This window comes from Polyergus mexicanus, unplaced genomic scaffold (assembly GCF_030449975.1).
Source record: "Polyergus mexicanus isolate NDT 795.1 unplaced genomic scaffold, iyPolMexi1.0 SCAF_8, whole genome shotgun sequence".
NCBI lineage: Eukaryota > Metazoa > Arthropoda > Insecta > Hymenoptera > Formicidae > Polyergus > Polyergus mexicanus.
In genome coordinates, this window is record NW_027223328.1 from 2,941,293 (window position 1) to 2,958,803 (window position 17,511).

At 27.7% G+C, this 17,511-nt stretch overlaps 1 protein-coding gene across 1 annotated transcript; it reads right to left on the reverse strand.

Moving 5' to 3' along the window:
* Positions 1-10,412: 10,412 nt before the first annotated feature.
* Positions 10,413-12,708, reverse strand: LOC138935608 (peptidyl-prolyl cis-trans isomerase). The gene is made up of 5 exons (XM_070300295.1): positions 12,545-12,708; positions 12,140-12,333; positions 11,804-12,016; positions 11,334-11,610; positions 10,413-10,609 (listed from the first exon to the last, which is right to left on the reverse strand). The coding sequence occupies exons 1-5, from the start codon at positions 12,701-12,703 to the stop codon at positions 10,496-10,498; spliced, it is 957 nt and encodes a 318-aa protein (XP_070156396.1). The 5' UTR covers positions 12,704-12,708; the 3' UTR covers positions 10,413-10,495.
* Between the last annotated feature and the right edge of the window lie 4,803 nt (positions 12,709-17,511).

Below are 17,511 nucleotides of genomic sequence, written 5' to 3' on the forward strand. Positions count from 1 at the left end.
TCTTATTTAATGGAAATTTGAAAAAAAATAACATATAATTTCTATTTTCTCTCTTTCCGTCGAGATTTTAAAAAACAATTCTTTGGAAAAAAAGAACTATCAGAGTAACTTGTTTTTTTAAAGACACTTTACATTTTTGGAAAAAAAAATTTTTTTAATTTCCTGAAATATTTCTTCCCATATTTTTGGTGAAAATGATGTCAATATCCATGACGTGTACATTATGATAATTCTATGGAAAGTTACGCTATGCGTGATTATCTCGTTTCTCGATAAAGAAGAAAATTATATTAAGACACGATGAGAGAGATTCTCGTAATAGGATTTGTTGTTATGCAACTCAATTTCCCTGGTGCTAAGAAACTAACATTGATATCGAGACAGAAGCGATAACAAACTCGCGTAATGCAACGGATTATGTATCCGTTTGAGGTATTGTGTATATGACGGTATTATTCGAGTTATACTCCGGCATGTTTTAGAAATCCAGCCAATTATCCATCGTGAAATTGGTGCCATTTCATCTCCCCATGAATAATACCAAATGGTACTGTTCCCGTACTGGTATAAATTACAATGGCGTGACATTCGCATACGAGAACCCGTAACGATCAAGTTTACGTAGCTAGAACTTCTCAGAGTATCTACGATCAATTCTTGCCCCCAACCTGTTCCTTGTTTGCGCCGATATATCATCGAGATTGAGAGGATCTTCTGTTCTAAATCTTCTGTTCTAATTGAAGTCAAAGTCGAGCGAGAATAATCCGCGATACTAGATAAATTTGACGTTTCTCGACAAGCATACCAAAGAGCAAGATATCTGTTGCAATACCCGAAGCGTATTTATTGTATATTTAATTGATGGTCCGGAAAGAACGGGTTTAAAGTACAGAATGTTATTTGAGACGTATATATTATTTAATTTCTTTCTTTCATTAACTTGCAGTTAACTCTTTCTTACGGAAACTTTGATTAAAAATAACATTCTTTAATTTGTTTCTTTTTCAATTTAATTTAAATTTTAGATATTTTATAATTTGCTCTCTCAATTGAACTTTTATTAAGATAAAGTTGAAGGATAAGATTTTGTATTTATTTGCCCTTTTGATTACAATATGTTCTATTTAACGGAAAAGCAAAAGATAGCGGAGTTCTTTTATTAATAATTAATTAAAGGCTTAGAGTTTGTAATTAATTACTATTCTTTTTAGACTGATAGACAGACTTTAGACAGAGAATGTAAATAAAAAAAGATTGCTTTTTTTCTGATTATAATGTTGTATAAAAAATTAAAAATTTAAGGTTTGCTACAACTAAATTTTGGACATTTGCAAGCAAGCAAACTGTAATGACAGATTGTCTATAGCATGTTTAAAGTCCGGCTTGAAACTTTCTTGTTTTAGTATGTCTTTAAATTACAGCTTGTGTGTATGTGTGTGTGAATTGTTTGACCAAGCTATATCTTGTGAGACAAGTTCTTAAGATTATATATTTTTGAATTATAAATAGTATTTTATTATAAGAATATTTCCAAGAATTTTACGAAAATGAGAAAAAGAGAAGCCTAAGAGATTTGGGAAAAGAGATTCACACAGAAAACTGATTATAATTAATGGTAATGATCGTAATAGATCGATGAAAAGAATATTCGCAATAATTTCATAATTTTTTAAAATTTATTTGATCTATACAGCAATATATATGTTTCTAAATTTTTTAAATAAAATAGCAACATATCATATATTTATTAAAATTATTGAAATAATAATCAACAATTATTGAAAAAGATCTCCTTTTAAATTAATATTATTCGTACCATTTTATGATAATATAATTGAATTATATTTAATTATTTTATAATAATATAATTTAATTATTAAATTTATTTTTCTATGCACTACTAATTTTCGTAAACACAAGGCTGTGTAAAAAATTATATAGTGCATAGTTTATTATAAATTTACTATAAATTCACAATGCGCAATATCAAAGGGAGGAAAAGTTACATATTGGGAATTTACGATTACATATTGTGGGAATTTACGGTTGAAAAGGATATAATTTGTCAAATACGATATGATTGATATGACATGTGACGTTTCTTTTAACTGTCTTTCATTACTCTGTTTATGTTTATATTCAATTTAAAAAATGCTACAGATTGCTACTTTGCAATCGCTTTTCACGTCTGTTCAATTTTTGCGACATTCTTTTCCGTGAATAAGGCATGCGTAGATGAAACCCTTTGCGTTTTCGCTGTTACTTTTCATAGAATATATTTTCAAAGTCGTTTTGTTAGACTCCCTACATAAAGCTGGGACTTTAAACTCTTGGCAGCTAGCGTCATTAAATGTTACGTTTTTTTATGTTTAAAGCCTACATTTCGATGCGAAAGTGGAATCGTTACATCTTGTCGAATAAAGCATTCAAAGCTAAATGATCTTTTAAGCATATGGTAGAATTATACGAAGTTATGTCGAGTTACAAATCAATAAAAGTTAAACTATATCTTGATCTGAATTAAAATTCTATATGAATTTTTTTTCTCTCTTCCTTTCTGTCTCTTTCTTTTGCAAATTTATGTATACTTTATAATAAGAAGACAGAAGCCGTGTGTATACATGCGTACATAAGACGGAAGATATGTTCATGTTTGTAAGCATATTAAAATTTGTGTTTTCAGGCCAGTGTAATCCTTTAATTCAGACTCTCTAATCGTGGTTAAGAATGATGTGCTGCTTTATTATGATGAGACTATGAGAGAAGTAAATATAGATAATCGCGAGAAAATTACATCAAATATTCGCTGCTTGTTATATCAGTATTTTAAAAGATGTTTTGTTTATTTTATTTCTCGTTAATATAAACTCGTGTGTAATAATGAAAATTAATAAAATATAATTATATAATGTGTTTTGTGGTACTCATCCATTATACGATATAACTCGTCTATATATATACCATGTACACAAGATGATAAATTTCAAACATAACAGGCCGAATATCTCGATAACCAAATGAAATATTGAGATCCCTTTTTTTTAAGTTGTATTCGAGGCGAAGAAATTTTGATAAAAAGAATTTGACTTTGGATGTATATATTGGCTATATATACACATAATCATTTTTTTGTATATATTTCTTGAAAAAGAATATTATAAATACTATATAAATTATCTGTTTTATACAGAAAATATTCTAAGTAGAACCTAGAATTTTAGAGCGACAAAAAGGAAAGAGTTTTTGCTGTCCTCTCTATATAGATATTGAAATATTCATAAAATATTCTTCGCGAGTACAAATTTACATATGCATGAAGAGCGCAACCGAAAAATTGACTCTACTTGCGAAGCTTTCTGGGAAATTAACGTCAAACAGCTCAGAAAGATTATCGAGAGAATATATAAATTGTTGAAAAATTGAAAAAAGTGAACATATTGTTTTCTATAAAATTTGTCTCTAAGCTTTTCTTAATAAAAATATTAGTTGGCAATTATTAAGACTATTTATGCTATATTTTCATCAAAAATTGACTTTAAAATTTTGTAAGAGATACGTATAGCAACTAATACCTTAATTAGAAATCTTAGTATTCTGGTCTGTCATGACTTCATCAACGATATACTTCTACGCTAATAGGTCTATCTATCTTCAAACATCGCCGTCATATATTGTACGCCCGAAATATATACATAACAAGACAATTAAAACTGTATGTATAAAGGCGCATTAATCGTATTGTAGCTAATGGAAAAAGACTGCATTCTGTCCTTTTATTTTTTTTGCTATTCTTCTCGTTCGAATGCTGGCAATAGACGGAAATTCGCGGAGAATAACTCTTGGCCGAGCGATAATTAACTTGGACGGATACATTAATATTGTCGAATCAAGAGTTAAGAGAGCTCTTCTAACGAGATTGAAACGCATCCGAGAGCTTTAATCGGCGATTAAAACGATCCAACGCGGGTTCGTCCATTTGCGTTCCACGCGGAAGCGATTCGAATGCGCGAATTCTATAGAATTAGCGACCTAATTTTCCGAGCTTACGGGTCCGCGGAATTTACCGCATTTCGACGGATCCGACGATTAGGTAATCTCATAAAGATATTTCGATTATTTCGTTTGGCGGTGCAAGCGATCAGTAATCGGGCGCGCTCCATTAGCACAAAACATCGGCGCGATCCAAGTAACATACAATATGTGTATAAACGTTAGCGAAATGTCTGAGAGAATTTTACTAGAAATTATTCTTGGATCAGTTTATGTAAAGCCGTTTTTTATTATCACGAAAATTTATCCGGATTTTCTTTTTTTTTTTTATATAATTTTTTTATTCTTTTTTAGTAGATATCGTTTGTTATAAAATATTGATTCCATTTTAATTAAAGATAATGTGATAAAACGTGATTGTAAAGTGAAAATTTTGCAATCACGGGTTTAATAATTCTTTTAGCTCTCCACTTCATAAGGAATATATTATTATTTACTCTGACAAATATATAATTAAATATGTCACAGAAATGATCAACATTGCCGTATATTGCTTTTTCTACGTTAGTTCTATATTAACACTTAACGCTTTGTTGAATCACGTAGAAATTGAATTACACATGGGATTACAGATTTTTTGCAATATTTGCGAAGAGTACTTGTTCCTGCGAAACCTACAATTTATATTTTTGTTTCAAGCAAATTACAAAATGTCATTTGTATATGACGAATCGGAAATGAGTTTTATCAAGTACTTTCTCATTTTTTTCTCTGATTGTATGCAGATCAATTTCAATTTCCTTCCGGCTCTACAGCCGATGGCGCCAGTTTGGATTGGTTTATTCCGAGCGGTGAATTAAATTCAGAAGATTTCTCTTTTTTTTCTTCTATATCTTTCCGTGAATTTTTGCCGGATTACATAGATAAAAAATCTTTGATCTCTAATTCAATTTCAATATTTGTATGAATTATAAAAATTTTGTTTATTGACATAAAACACTAGCTCAAAATAATTTTTCTAATGTTTTGATTGGTACAAAAGCTTTTTCTTTAAATGTTCTGAAATTAAAATTGATATCGATAGATGACATCGTTAATAAGCCTTCTCATAGTGTTTTTATAAATAATTGCTTATTTCTCTAAAAATTCAAGTCTATACATCGAATGGTAAAACATATAAGAGATGATACCTTTACCAAAATTCCGGATGATAAAATTTTTCTATTTTGGCAATCAATTTTTATAAATATTTACCACTTTTTACCGAGCATACCCTAGCAAAATATTTTTTATCCCTTTCTATTCATGTTTGTAAGTTTACATTTTTTATAATCTTTAAGAGCGTTTTGCGCAGCTTTTAACTGATACTTTGTTATGCAATAAAATACTAAAATATATTTATAAGTGACCAGTATAAATGGATAAATTATACGTACTTAAAGATTAAATATTAACTATTCTATATATTATACCTAGACTGTGTTAACACAGTTATGTATCATATGGTGACATGTCAAACAAGAATAGCCATTTACAATTGGATATTGAATTGAAAATATATATGATGTATGTATAAGTAGGTGTAAGAATGTAAGTGTGTATTAATTTAATCTATATATTCTTTCCAATTGTAAATGGCTATTCTGGCTTCACTTGTCACATCGTTGTTATCTAGGTATATCTAGGTATAATATATAGAAATCTGTGTATTAACTATATAGACTAATCTGTCTTTGCCTATCCGCGTGTATAAAAAAAATGGATTTATAAAATAGAAATATTTCATATTTATAAGTATATTAAATATACTAGATAAATATAATAGACATATTTAATACTCATAAATTTATTGTCTTAAAATTAAAATAGATAATTCAATCTATCTGATGCGCTCAGTGGATTTGTATACAAGATTGATCTTTAAGATACAGATATATACATACATAAATTAAGGTACTGTTCAAAATTAATAATTAATGTTTTTTTAAATAATCACTATGTGTAGCGCAAAATTATCTATTTTATTGTTTTCTAAATAAATATTTTACTAAAAACACAAAACTATGTAATTTATATGCCATGTGAAAGATCTTTTTACCTCTATAAACTTTCATAAAATATTATACGATAAATAAATAAATACAATAATGAGAAATGTATTATTTTATCGCAGAAATAAGTGAGCAGTTTTAATATTCTACTAATAACACTAAATTATATAGTTATTAATGCTTAATTCATACGATCTGTATCCTATACAATTAACGCGTTGTAGAAGTGTCTTGCAAAGTGCCGCGCAATAATATACTACTGGCCAATGTGCACGCGATCGTAATTAATCGTATTTTTAGAGTTAATAAAATAAAATTTATTTTGAGGAAAATTTTAAAATAAATTTGAAATTGTAGAAAAATTTTGTGCAAACAATTTTAGCGAAACGTCTAAGGGTGCAGGCAAAACACGTACGAAATCGCTGAAATCAATTAATTCGAAACCTCCTGGCTTGGGCGTTCGCGGATTCTCATATCGAAATAGATTATAGAAAAATTAACTTAGATTCTAATTCTTTTTTTTTTTCACGGTTAAGAAACCCTTTAGTTAATTCACATATATTTTTATTTTTGTAACTTTGTTATTTTGCATCGTATTGGCGAATTTGTAATTTTTATTTTAAGAAAATTTAATTAAATTTAAATTTAACGGGATTGCACAATAATATTTTATGTAATTCTGTATAATTACTTGGATTTGTATAATCTTTTTAGTGAAAATAATACTTTTAACATACATTTTAATATTTTAATATTAAATTAATTTTAATTTTTTAATTAATTAATATTAATATTTAAAAAAAAAAACTATTTATTAGTAAGATGACTTGAAAGCAATTAATTCAAAACTTTCGTTTACAAACAAATTAAATAGTCCTTTTAAATGTTCTTGAAAATTGTGCTAATTAAAATCTAATGAAATCTCCGTGTATATATTGTCTTGAAGTGCCTTTTCTCGGAAATTACATTCTTTGCATCTATATAGATCAATAAAAAGAGACTATAAAGAAGAGTTCGTAAAAATATTTTCTGATTTATCCACGTAGAGATGCCTTTGTTAAAAGATGTATGCCCTGGACAAACGAGGCAAGAATCGAGAATTGAAACGAGATACACATACATACAAACATACATACTTTCTCTCCCTTTCCAATTTCTCTCTTTCTCTCTCTTTCTATTCCTTTTACTATATGATCGGAAAATATTAAGTCGCTTGAATAGCAGTAAAGCCAAATCTCCACGTGGGTGCAGATAAAAAAAGTCGATAAAAAGTGCAATTTATATATATGGCGACGATAGCAATAACACGAGTACGTTTGATTATGCGTTCATTCCGAGCAATTGTTTGTTTTGTATATCGAATTAAGCAACTGTGCGTTATTACATAAATGTTATAACGCACAGTTGCTTAATTCGATATATAAAACAGACAATTGCTCGGAATGAACGCATAATCAAACGTACTCGTGTTATTGCTATCGTCGTCATATATATAAATTGCACTTTTTATCGACTTTTTTTATCTGCACCCACGTGGAGATTACATAAACATATTACATAAATGTAATAACGCACATTTGCTTAATTCGATATACAAAACAGACAATTGCTTCGAATCATTGATGAAAGGCTATTACTTATGCTCTAGTTACACAGGAATTGATTATTACACCGATGATAAGAAGGAATAAAGAATTTGATTGATCAAACATCACAAATGCATCATGATTGAAATAATAAAAATAGGTCTATTATTACACACAATGAATACATAATTCAGTCAAAAATAGAAATTTTAGTTGATATGTATGTGTATATATATATATATATATATATATTACTTTTCTTATATTTAAATCTTATAACTTTCTTAAGAAAAAACATTTTATCTTTTATGTTTGTTTGCATGCGTTATGTGATATATTTTGTTATAAAAATATTTAACGATGATAAGACGGCATTCAAATTTTTATATTTTAAATTTAAAGTATTGTTTTTTGATTTGTAATTGCTTTATCTGATTGTAATAGTGTAATGGTGCAGAAATTAATACATATCTTAAATTATAATTCAAATAAACAGCTGTTTTGTATTTAAAATAACCGTGATCGACGCTATTGATAATCGTTATGATCAATGCGTTATAATTATAACGTCCATTAAAGAGATTCTCACGATACAATGATCTTTGCGTCAATTAATTGTTTGAATGTAATAATAATCGTCATTATCATGATTGGACGATTGTAATATTAATTATCATAGCATCCATTGTAATGTCGTAACGGTGACAACTTTTGTAGTTGACAAAATTAATAACTACGATGTAATACATTTTTAAAGTATACGTCGAGATAATAAAAAATAATATAATGAAACATTGTGTAATATATAATTATCGAGCCAACTGAAATATAATAAATACAAAGTGAAATTGTTAAAATAAGTAATAATAATAATTTCTCTCGTAAAATTGCGTATAAACTGCGTCATGTTTCACAAATAAATCTGGAAATATAATTGCTTTTGCAATATCAAATAAAAGCATTATTATTTTCCGAAAAATACAGAAATAAATAATACATACAACGAAAAAAAATGAGGCCGAATTACAATAAAATGCACACACATACATTTGCGGTAAAAACACATTATCTTTAGATTCGTAAAAATATTCAAATAAAATCTGCAGCTATTATATAAATTAAAAAAGAAAATAGAAAAGGAATTAATCATTTCCTGAGAAAAAAAATTTAATTAAAGAATTAATTTAATCTTTAGATTTCTTGATTTTATTTTTATATTTTATCTTATTTCGATTTTTAATTCATAGCTCGATTCTGCGAGCGAGAAATGAAAAAAAGGAAAGAAAAGAAAAAAGAGCAAGGGATAATCTTTTATTAGTACGATACATTCGCAAGAATAATGATCGAATTCATATTGTAAATACGGAATATGTATCATTTTCTCGAATATAAAACATGCGAGAAATCGGGAATCCCAGTGAACTCTCGATAAACATTATGAATATTCAGCTTTAGTTGTGATAGATATAGGGTTGTCGCTTATAGTTGAGAACAACCGGGAAATCTTTTAGAATCGTAAAAAATTGAGTACACTACGTGCATAATGCGACCATAAAATGAAAAGGTTAAAGCTCAAACGAGTTCACAAGGAAAACTTTCTATCTGTTGTTTATGCTGATTATGCTGATTTCATTACAGTTAGTCGTGAAACAAACGTGGGATATAAAGCAAAACTTACATTCTTTAATCTTGTTCAAGATTGTGATGAAAAAGTGTATGGTCTTACTTTGCGTCTTTCTGTGCGTCATTAGCATTTTATTATGTATGTAATTAACACACTTGGCAGTGTGATGATTTAATAATAAATAAGAAAAAACTTAAGAAGAGAATTTAAAGTTTCTAAAATATAACTCAGATAGAATTTAGTAAAATTTTTTTTTTGAATCTTTATTTTATTATAGATTTTTCTATTAAAAAAATTGAAAATACGAATTTTATTTTTATATCTTTGAAATATTGTAATCTATTTATCAATCAAGATCGTAATTAAAATCGCACGCAAATTGTAGTTTTTAAATTATATGATATGCACTTAAAACGGTATATTGCTGCAACTGATCAACTTAATTTATATCTATATTTGTACTAGTTTATTTAATTACTTGGTTTTATTTGCGTATATCTGTTTATATTGACTAGAGAGAAAGAAAGAGAGATGCATTTTTGTTTTATTTTTCTGTAGGACATGTGTCTGTGTTATAAAATGGTTATTTTGACGTTGCATGAAAAACATTTAATGAGAGATATTTGATTAAAAAGTTGAGAAATATTCGAGAAAATTTCATTGGCACGTGTTAAAAAGTTCTCATACATACAAATGCAATTTTTAATATCGAGCTTTTTATCCAGTCCCGTTTATTCAGGATTCTAATTAAAGTTAATAAGTTGAACCAAATATGAATACTTCGCATTATAGGATTCCATATTACGAGTGTTGGGATGCATTTATAATAGCGATATAGATTTTTGATGCTTTTGCAAATCGATAAAATTTGATTTTGAATAGACTCAAAATGCGATTAAATAATTACAGATCCATTATAATTAATAGCAACTGAATAATGCAAGAAAATAAGGCTTAAATCTTGCAAACATTTTTTTAAGAGAATGCAATTTTTTTATATGTTACTTGTCAATTACTATAATGTTTAAAAGAATAGAGTTTATATAATGATAAAATACGTTTTATTTTTGTTGCTCTCTTTATAGAAGCAATATACATTTTTTACATTATTTTTAATTTACGCGAATAAGAACTCGTAAGAGTTCCTGATAAAATAATATTCAAGTTATAATTATTGGTGCATAGAGTCAGATTGTGTGATAAATTATATTTTCACCCATAGAGATAATGCAGCTTACAATTAGTCATATTTGTGGTTCGGACAGCCTTTCATACGGGCGTTTCGTCGACAGGACTCCGCAATTTAACACAATCACCGATTTTATTGGCTTTCCGGTCTTCGTACCGAATTCCTCGATCTATTTAATCATGGTGGATATAAACCACTGTTATGCGGTTGAATTTAAACGCGCGGACGGTAATAAAATCTTTTGTAAAACGATATTGTACGATACGCGCGGAAATTTTTTTAGTGCACGGAAAAAAAAGGAGAGAATATATTCTATATTTAAAATATTTCTAGAATAATTTTTTTCCTCCCAATTCTTATGTTGTAAAAATACGACAAATTATATTTGCATTATATACCATACAAATAAAAGATAATGAAATATGATTTAACATAATTTAGTTTGACATAATAATTTTATAACGCAAAATCTATAAACTGCGACTAATATTTGTACGTCAGAATTTACTAGCTACCCGTTAGATGGCGACATATATTCCATTGATGTTAATCGATCGAATTAAATATATATTTTTCAATCTAATATGTATTAAAGATAAAATAATAAATTAAATTTTAATAAAATTGATAAATAGAGCACAAAAAGAAAATAAAACATTATATGTGAAAAAAAATAAGACGTTTAATTATAATATAGGAAAGAGATATTATTTGTTTCTACGACAGTTTTATTTATATAATACGGTTATACGATAAATGAAATGGTTTCTTTACGATTTCGTCAGCAATTCAAGCTTAACTCAATAATGCTGGTTGACGATGCATTATTGCATTAGTAACATTGTATTCGAGCAAAGCTTTGGATTACCAACAAAGAAAATGTCCAGTATTACCTTGTAAATATTTCTCAGTCCGCTTATTACCCTGCCGAAAACGGCTCGATCTCCATCCATGGTTTTCAAGCATTTAAACGTAAGATTAAACTTGGAATCGTTCCTACCATCATCATTATTACACATGGACAATACGCCAGGTTCTGCATGACGTAGATTGGAATTTTCCTTATCGAATGAGTCTCCATATATAGAGATACCGCCGGTACCGTCAAATTTTGTGACATCTCCTCCCTGGCACCAGTAGCCAGAGACAATACGATGAAATGGAGTGTGCCTATGAATTATACATTTTATACGAATTGTTTTAAGAGCTTTGATCTTAATTTTATTAACGGTTTTTTTAAATAAGTTTCAGACATACTTTACGGAAAATTGCGAGTACAATGATGTCAGTACAAGATTTTGATATCAAAAATTCTCTCTCTTTCTCTTACATATATAATATGATATGTTAATAATTTACATACTTATATGAGAATCCATTTATTCCACGGCAAAAAGATGCAAAGTTCTCGCATGTACGTGGTACGATACCATCGTAAAGCTCAAACACTATACGCCCTAAATTCTGATTTTCTTCTTCAAGTCCAATATCGAAGAAACATCTCGTTTGACTTTTCTCGGCTAATCGCCTTCGTATATCTGACACAACGGATAGTCTCTCAATCACTGAAACATATCTGTGAAATTTTATGGCGTATTTATGAAAATATAACCTGTATTTGCTTCACGTTACACGCATATAAGAAAGTTTGATGGTGCAAAATTTTTTGTTTCATATTGGGATAGATGAATTAAATAACCTTGTATGGTGCTCTACTGCTTCATGTATTTTTTTCCAGGCTTTCAAAAAAGCACGAGTAGGATATTGACTTTCCGCTTGACGAATTTTCTTCAGCATAATTCTGTTTTCCCGCATAATTACATTGTTTTTACGATCTTGATCTCCAAACTTCGACTTATACTTGACATCCGGTGCCCAACAATCCACATGTCCCTAAAAATGGAAAATAAAAATTCAATATTGGCATGTTTTATTTGTATATATTATGATTGGATTAAAAATAAGAGCATATATACACAAAATTAAACAATCCAAAATATATAATTATATATATATATATACATATATAGACAGATATACCATATATATAATGTATATAAAATTGTGCTAGTTTTAATATTGTAAGCGATATGGCGATACTAACCCCTAATCGATGAATTATGTTTATCTTTTTTAAAAGTTTCATATTCTCTTTATCTATTTCTTTTACTCGTACGGCATCTTGTTGCAGATCAAACGCTTTCAAATAGGCAGATGCATTGAAATGCGGAGGCTTGTCATCGACCTTTGATGAAACGTGCATAGAGATTTTTTTTTTATATGTGGGACGAGATTTTGTACACGTTTTGTTATTCATGATTGCATAACATTTGCATGATGTTTACTTTTTCGTTATATAGATCTCGAAAAATGTTTTTGCAAACTATTAGCATATTTTTATATTAATTTTGTCTCCCTGGCATCTTCTTTACTAGCAGATTTATAACTAATTTTGCAATAATTTTTATTCATGTATGACATTATTCATGTATGAACTGATGCAATGTTCAGATAATAATTACTGTTATTATATGTATACTCGGAGTGAATTTAATAGAGTGAGTTAATGATGTACTCGACAACATGCTTTTGATAAATAAGCATAATAATACTTATATAATAAATTTATATGCAAAAAAACAAAGGTATTAATGAGATCATCTAATTTTGAACAATAATTAATTTACTAATTACATGTCCGTTCATTTCTTTTGACAACTTCAACATCTAATTAGCATTAATTATATTAGCTGATAATTAATGTAATGAGATAAATCAAATTATTTTCTTTATTATCGCCATTCTGATTTTTCAATAACTGCTTGTATATTTTTTTATACAATAAAATACATAAAAGTACTTTTATGAAATAAAATAATTATTACAAGGAAGAATAAAAGAAATTGACGTAGAAATGATGTAAAAAGTATTTATCTCACATTTTGCAACAGTTCGTAAAAAAAAGATTATTATTAATTCTTAATAAAAATATGAAATATAGAATTGTTGAAAATTTATTTAGAAAAAGCATGTTAGGTATTGATTGATAAAGCTGTTTATGGATAGATGAAGTTTTTTTTTTTTTTACACATATATTATATTACTCACAATCTTTCAATACTTTTTTTAAATCTGTCTGCTTGTATTAATATAATCGCAAGAGTCAGAATGGATTCAAAGTACTAAAAGAAATAAATGTTAACTTTTAAATATTTATCAATAACAGATATTTAAAAATAATATAGCAATATATAATTAATTATTTGATAATAATTACGCACCCCACATAAAGGAATTTATAACCAAACCGAAAAAGTCCGTAGAACGTGAGTGGCGTTTGCATTATTTGCAATAAAAATTGTAAGATCTGCATTAAAACAATAGATTATATGCAATGTTAGTTTTCTGTTTGTATAAAAACTTAAATCAAGATTTGTTTTAAATTTATATTGAAGCTTACACTTTCTTGTACTTTCACATCGCAAGTAAAATACAATGTTTTACTTATCGTGCCGCCTGTTGCGTATGCCTAAAATTGGGATAGAATTGACATTATTTTTAATATTATGTGAAATTTGACATCAGTTAAAATAATCGAGAAACATTTAAAAGTACTTGTTTAAAAAGAATTAAAATAGAATTGTTTAAAGAAAATATATTTTGGATTTGAATGTAGGATCAATAGCTTGGCGCTAACTCTCTCGCATATATAATTGATGAGGAGTAATCTGGAGATGTATCAAGCCAGCCAAAATATGATTATGGTGACAATCAAGATTCTTTTACTAGTGATATAATTTCTGACGAATATCGCGGTGAAAAGTTCACGGAAAAATTCCACTATAAAACCGAAATAGCATACCATCTTGAAAGTCATTTCTACTTCGAATATTGAATTTACCTCGCGAGATATTTTGTGCAATTCTAGATGAAGATGTCTGCGTATAAACGCGATATTAAATCTCACTGTGTAACCTCGTGTTTCGCGATAATATAATAACAGTTAAATTTAAATAGACATTCACATTACAATCCATATCATATATTCACTACTTGGCGCATTCGGAAAATTACGCTCTTGCGAATGCGATACGGAATTTTCCCAAGCTCTCTTTATTCCGCGTACATTCTCTATTGTCAGTTTTTGTAGATGCTTGTTAACTTGATCAAACTTCAATCCTATGTATCTAAATATAAAAGGAATTAATGTGAAAAATGAGAAACATTTCAAAATATATGCAAATATATTATAATCTAATAATTCTTAAAAGTTTTTCAAGAAGGCTTAGTTTCTTTTAATTTGCACAAATTTTGCAAACTTATGCGTGGATTACTAGATTAATTTCTATGTTTGATAATTTTTATATGTATAAAAAACTAACCCAAGAATACTCGCAAAAGTCAAATCGTTAATGATACTGATATGAGTACAATGCTTTAGCATAAATGATATATAGATGGATTTTAAAGGATTGTATCTTGCCATCTTATGTAATCGCAATAATTTAGTAATAAGGCTATTGTAGACCATCCCAAAACAATCTACACTATTTTTTTACTTAATTTCTGGTAATCCATCGATGTTTCGAATTTTTCTAGTGTATTATCCACAACAGCAAGTTTCTTCAGACAGTTCCTAAATTTCTTAAAACAAAGAGAATAAGCAGTAAATAAATAATCATTATATAAAAACACGACACGTTTATATCTAATTATATTATAAAATTGTAACAGAATATTATAAATATTTCGTTCATATAATAATTGAATTAAATTATATACATCAAAGTAAATTAATTGGAAAATAATTTTGCTGAATATATCGCGAGAAATACATATGATAATACTTTACGCATCAATATGCAAAACAATTATCTTCGTATTATAAATTTTAAATTTTATAAATTTTTTTATTAAATAATATTTAATTATGTAATAATACATTATAATAAATATATAATAATAAATAATAATGAATTCAATCGAGATCATACATTAATATATTGTTTTGATGTGTGTGTGCAAATAGCTGAGATTTTTTTCCTACCTTGTCATGATACACTCCAAGAAGCATTGACAGTAGAACTATGAAAATGTTCAGCGAAACGTAAATTCTGTAATCGGCGGAATAATCAGAAATGTAAAGCATCTCTTTATCTATAACGAAGAAACAGAGAGTCGATCACAATAGAAGGATATAGAGAAAACTGAACCAAAATCTTGGGTGCTCTGTAGAAAACTCCACAATTCTTAAATCGCACATATAACTCATTATCAGGAGTGGCGATAAAAGGGATCGAATGTTCTTCGCCATGGTAGATTGGAAACTACACTTTTTACGCAGACGAGGACAATGATGAGTCTCCGTAATTGTAATTGCTGCACTTACGCGTATTAAAATCGATCTACTAAATTTTGCGCATCATGTGAATTAACGAAACACCAAACGTGTAAATTTATAATGCAAAGCAAATAAGAATTAATGACAAAATATCTATTTTCTTGATATTGCTCCTTTCTATTTATTCTACACGTAACGATATAAAAACCCAAATCTTCCAAAGTATCATCCACAATAGCAAACCTTTTCACGCATATTTCAAATTTCTAAAAAATATAAGCACACAATAATTTAACATGATTTGTGGCACACTCATTTTTTTCTTTCTCTTTTTTTTTATTTTTTATTTTTTGTGATATAAAGTATAATTATGTGTAACCATTAAAAAAATTTAAGAAATATCGTTTGAGAAGAATTTTAATATTTTCCACAAATAGCGCGCGCGCAGTATATATACAAAACTATATGTATAATATTATAAAATATAATTAATATCAGATATACGTATATATACATGATATAATTTAAATATAAATTCTAAAAATATATAATTGTACCTTTTGATGATAGAAAATCATAATCGCAGATATAACAGAGATAAAGATATTAATTTCTACAGTAAATGCAACGATGTTAGATCGAAATAATACTTTCCATGTAAAAAGAGTGACTATGTAGTAGAAAAGATAAGCATAAATAAAAACCAAACTATTAATGAATATAAAATAATCAAGTAAACAATTCACCAAGTTCTTGAATTTGATTGTCTTATAGGGTAAATTCCTAAACCTATAATAAAGCACGTAATGAAAAAAAGACGTAAAGTTTGTTGAATAGTGACCATGACGGTCATCACTGCTGCTTGATTAAAATAACACTGACTGTCTGTCCATACTCATTTGTTGGATATATCGCAATTATATCAATTTATAACGCGATAATGGATTTTTTCGATATATGTATGCATATAGATATACGTAGCACTTATTTATATTAAAATGATCGATTTCCATCAACAACATAGAACATTGCAGCAACATTATCGCAATGCTATATATGGGTTTACTTTAATGAGTGATGGAAATGATTCATCAATAATTCTTTCATACTGCGCATCATTAAAATAATACTGCAAAATCATTTTTTGCGTATTTTTTCCCATATGAAACACAATTCAATGTTGATTATATATCTCTTATGTATTTGTGTATATCGTAACTTTTTATTATGTATTATGATATTTTACGCATGTAATAAGATCGGCATTATAATGATACAACTTTCATAGATTAACTCTATTTGTAATTTATCTATTATGATTACATGTAAAAGAAAATGGGAGAAGATGAAAGAAAATATCATTCAATTACGAATACATATGCATACATATTATTGTGAATATCACATAATCAGTCTGTCTGATCATATATTGGTAATGGTTAATTTATTTTATTACATTTATTATTTTACAATTTGTGAATATTATTTTATAATTATACATATACAATATATGCCTTTTTAAATAAACTTTTTTAACATTTATAAATCTTATTCTAATTGATTGATCTTGTAATACATGAACTTTGACTAATTTATAGTTATAAAATAGTAATACACACATGAACTTTGATTAATTAATAGTTATAAAATAAGTATGTTATTGATTATAAAAACACACGATTCTCTCTCTCTTTCTCTATCTCAATAAAAGAAAGGCTGCTGCTTAATTT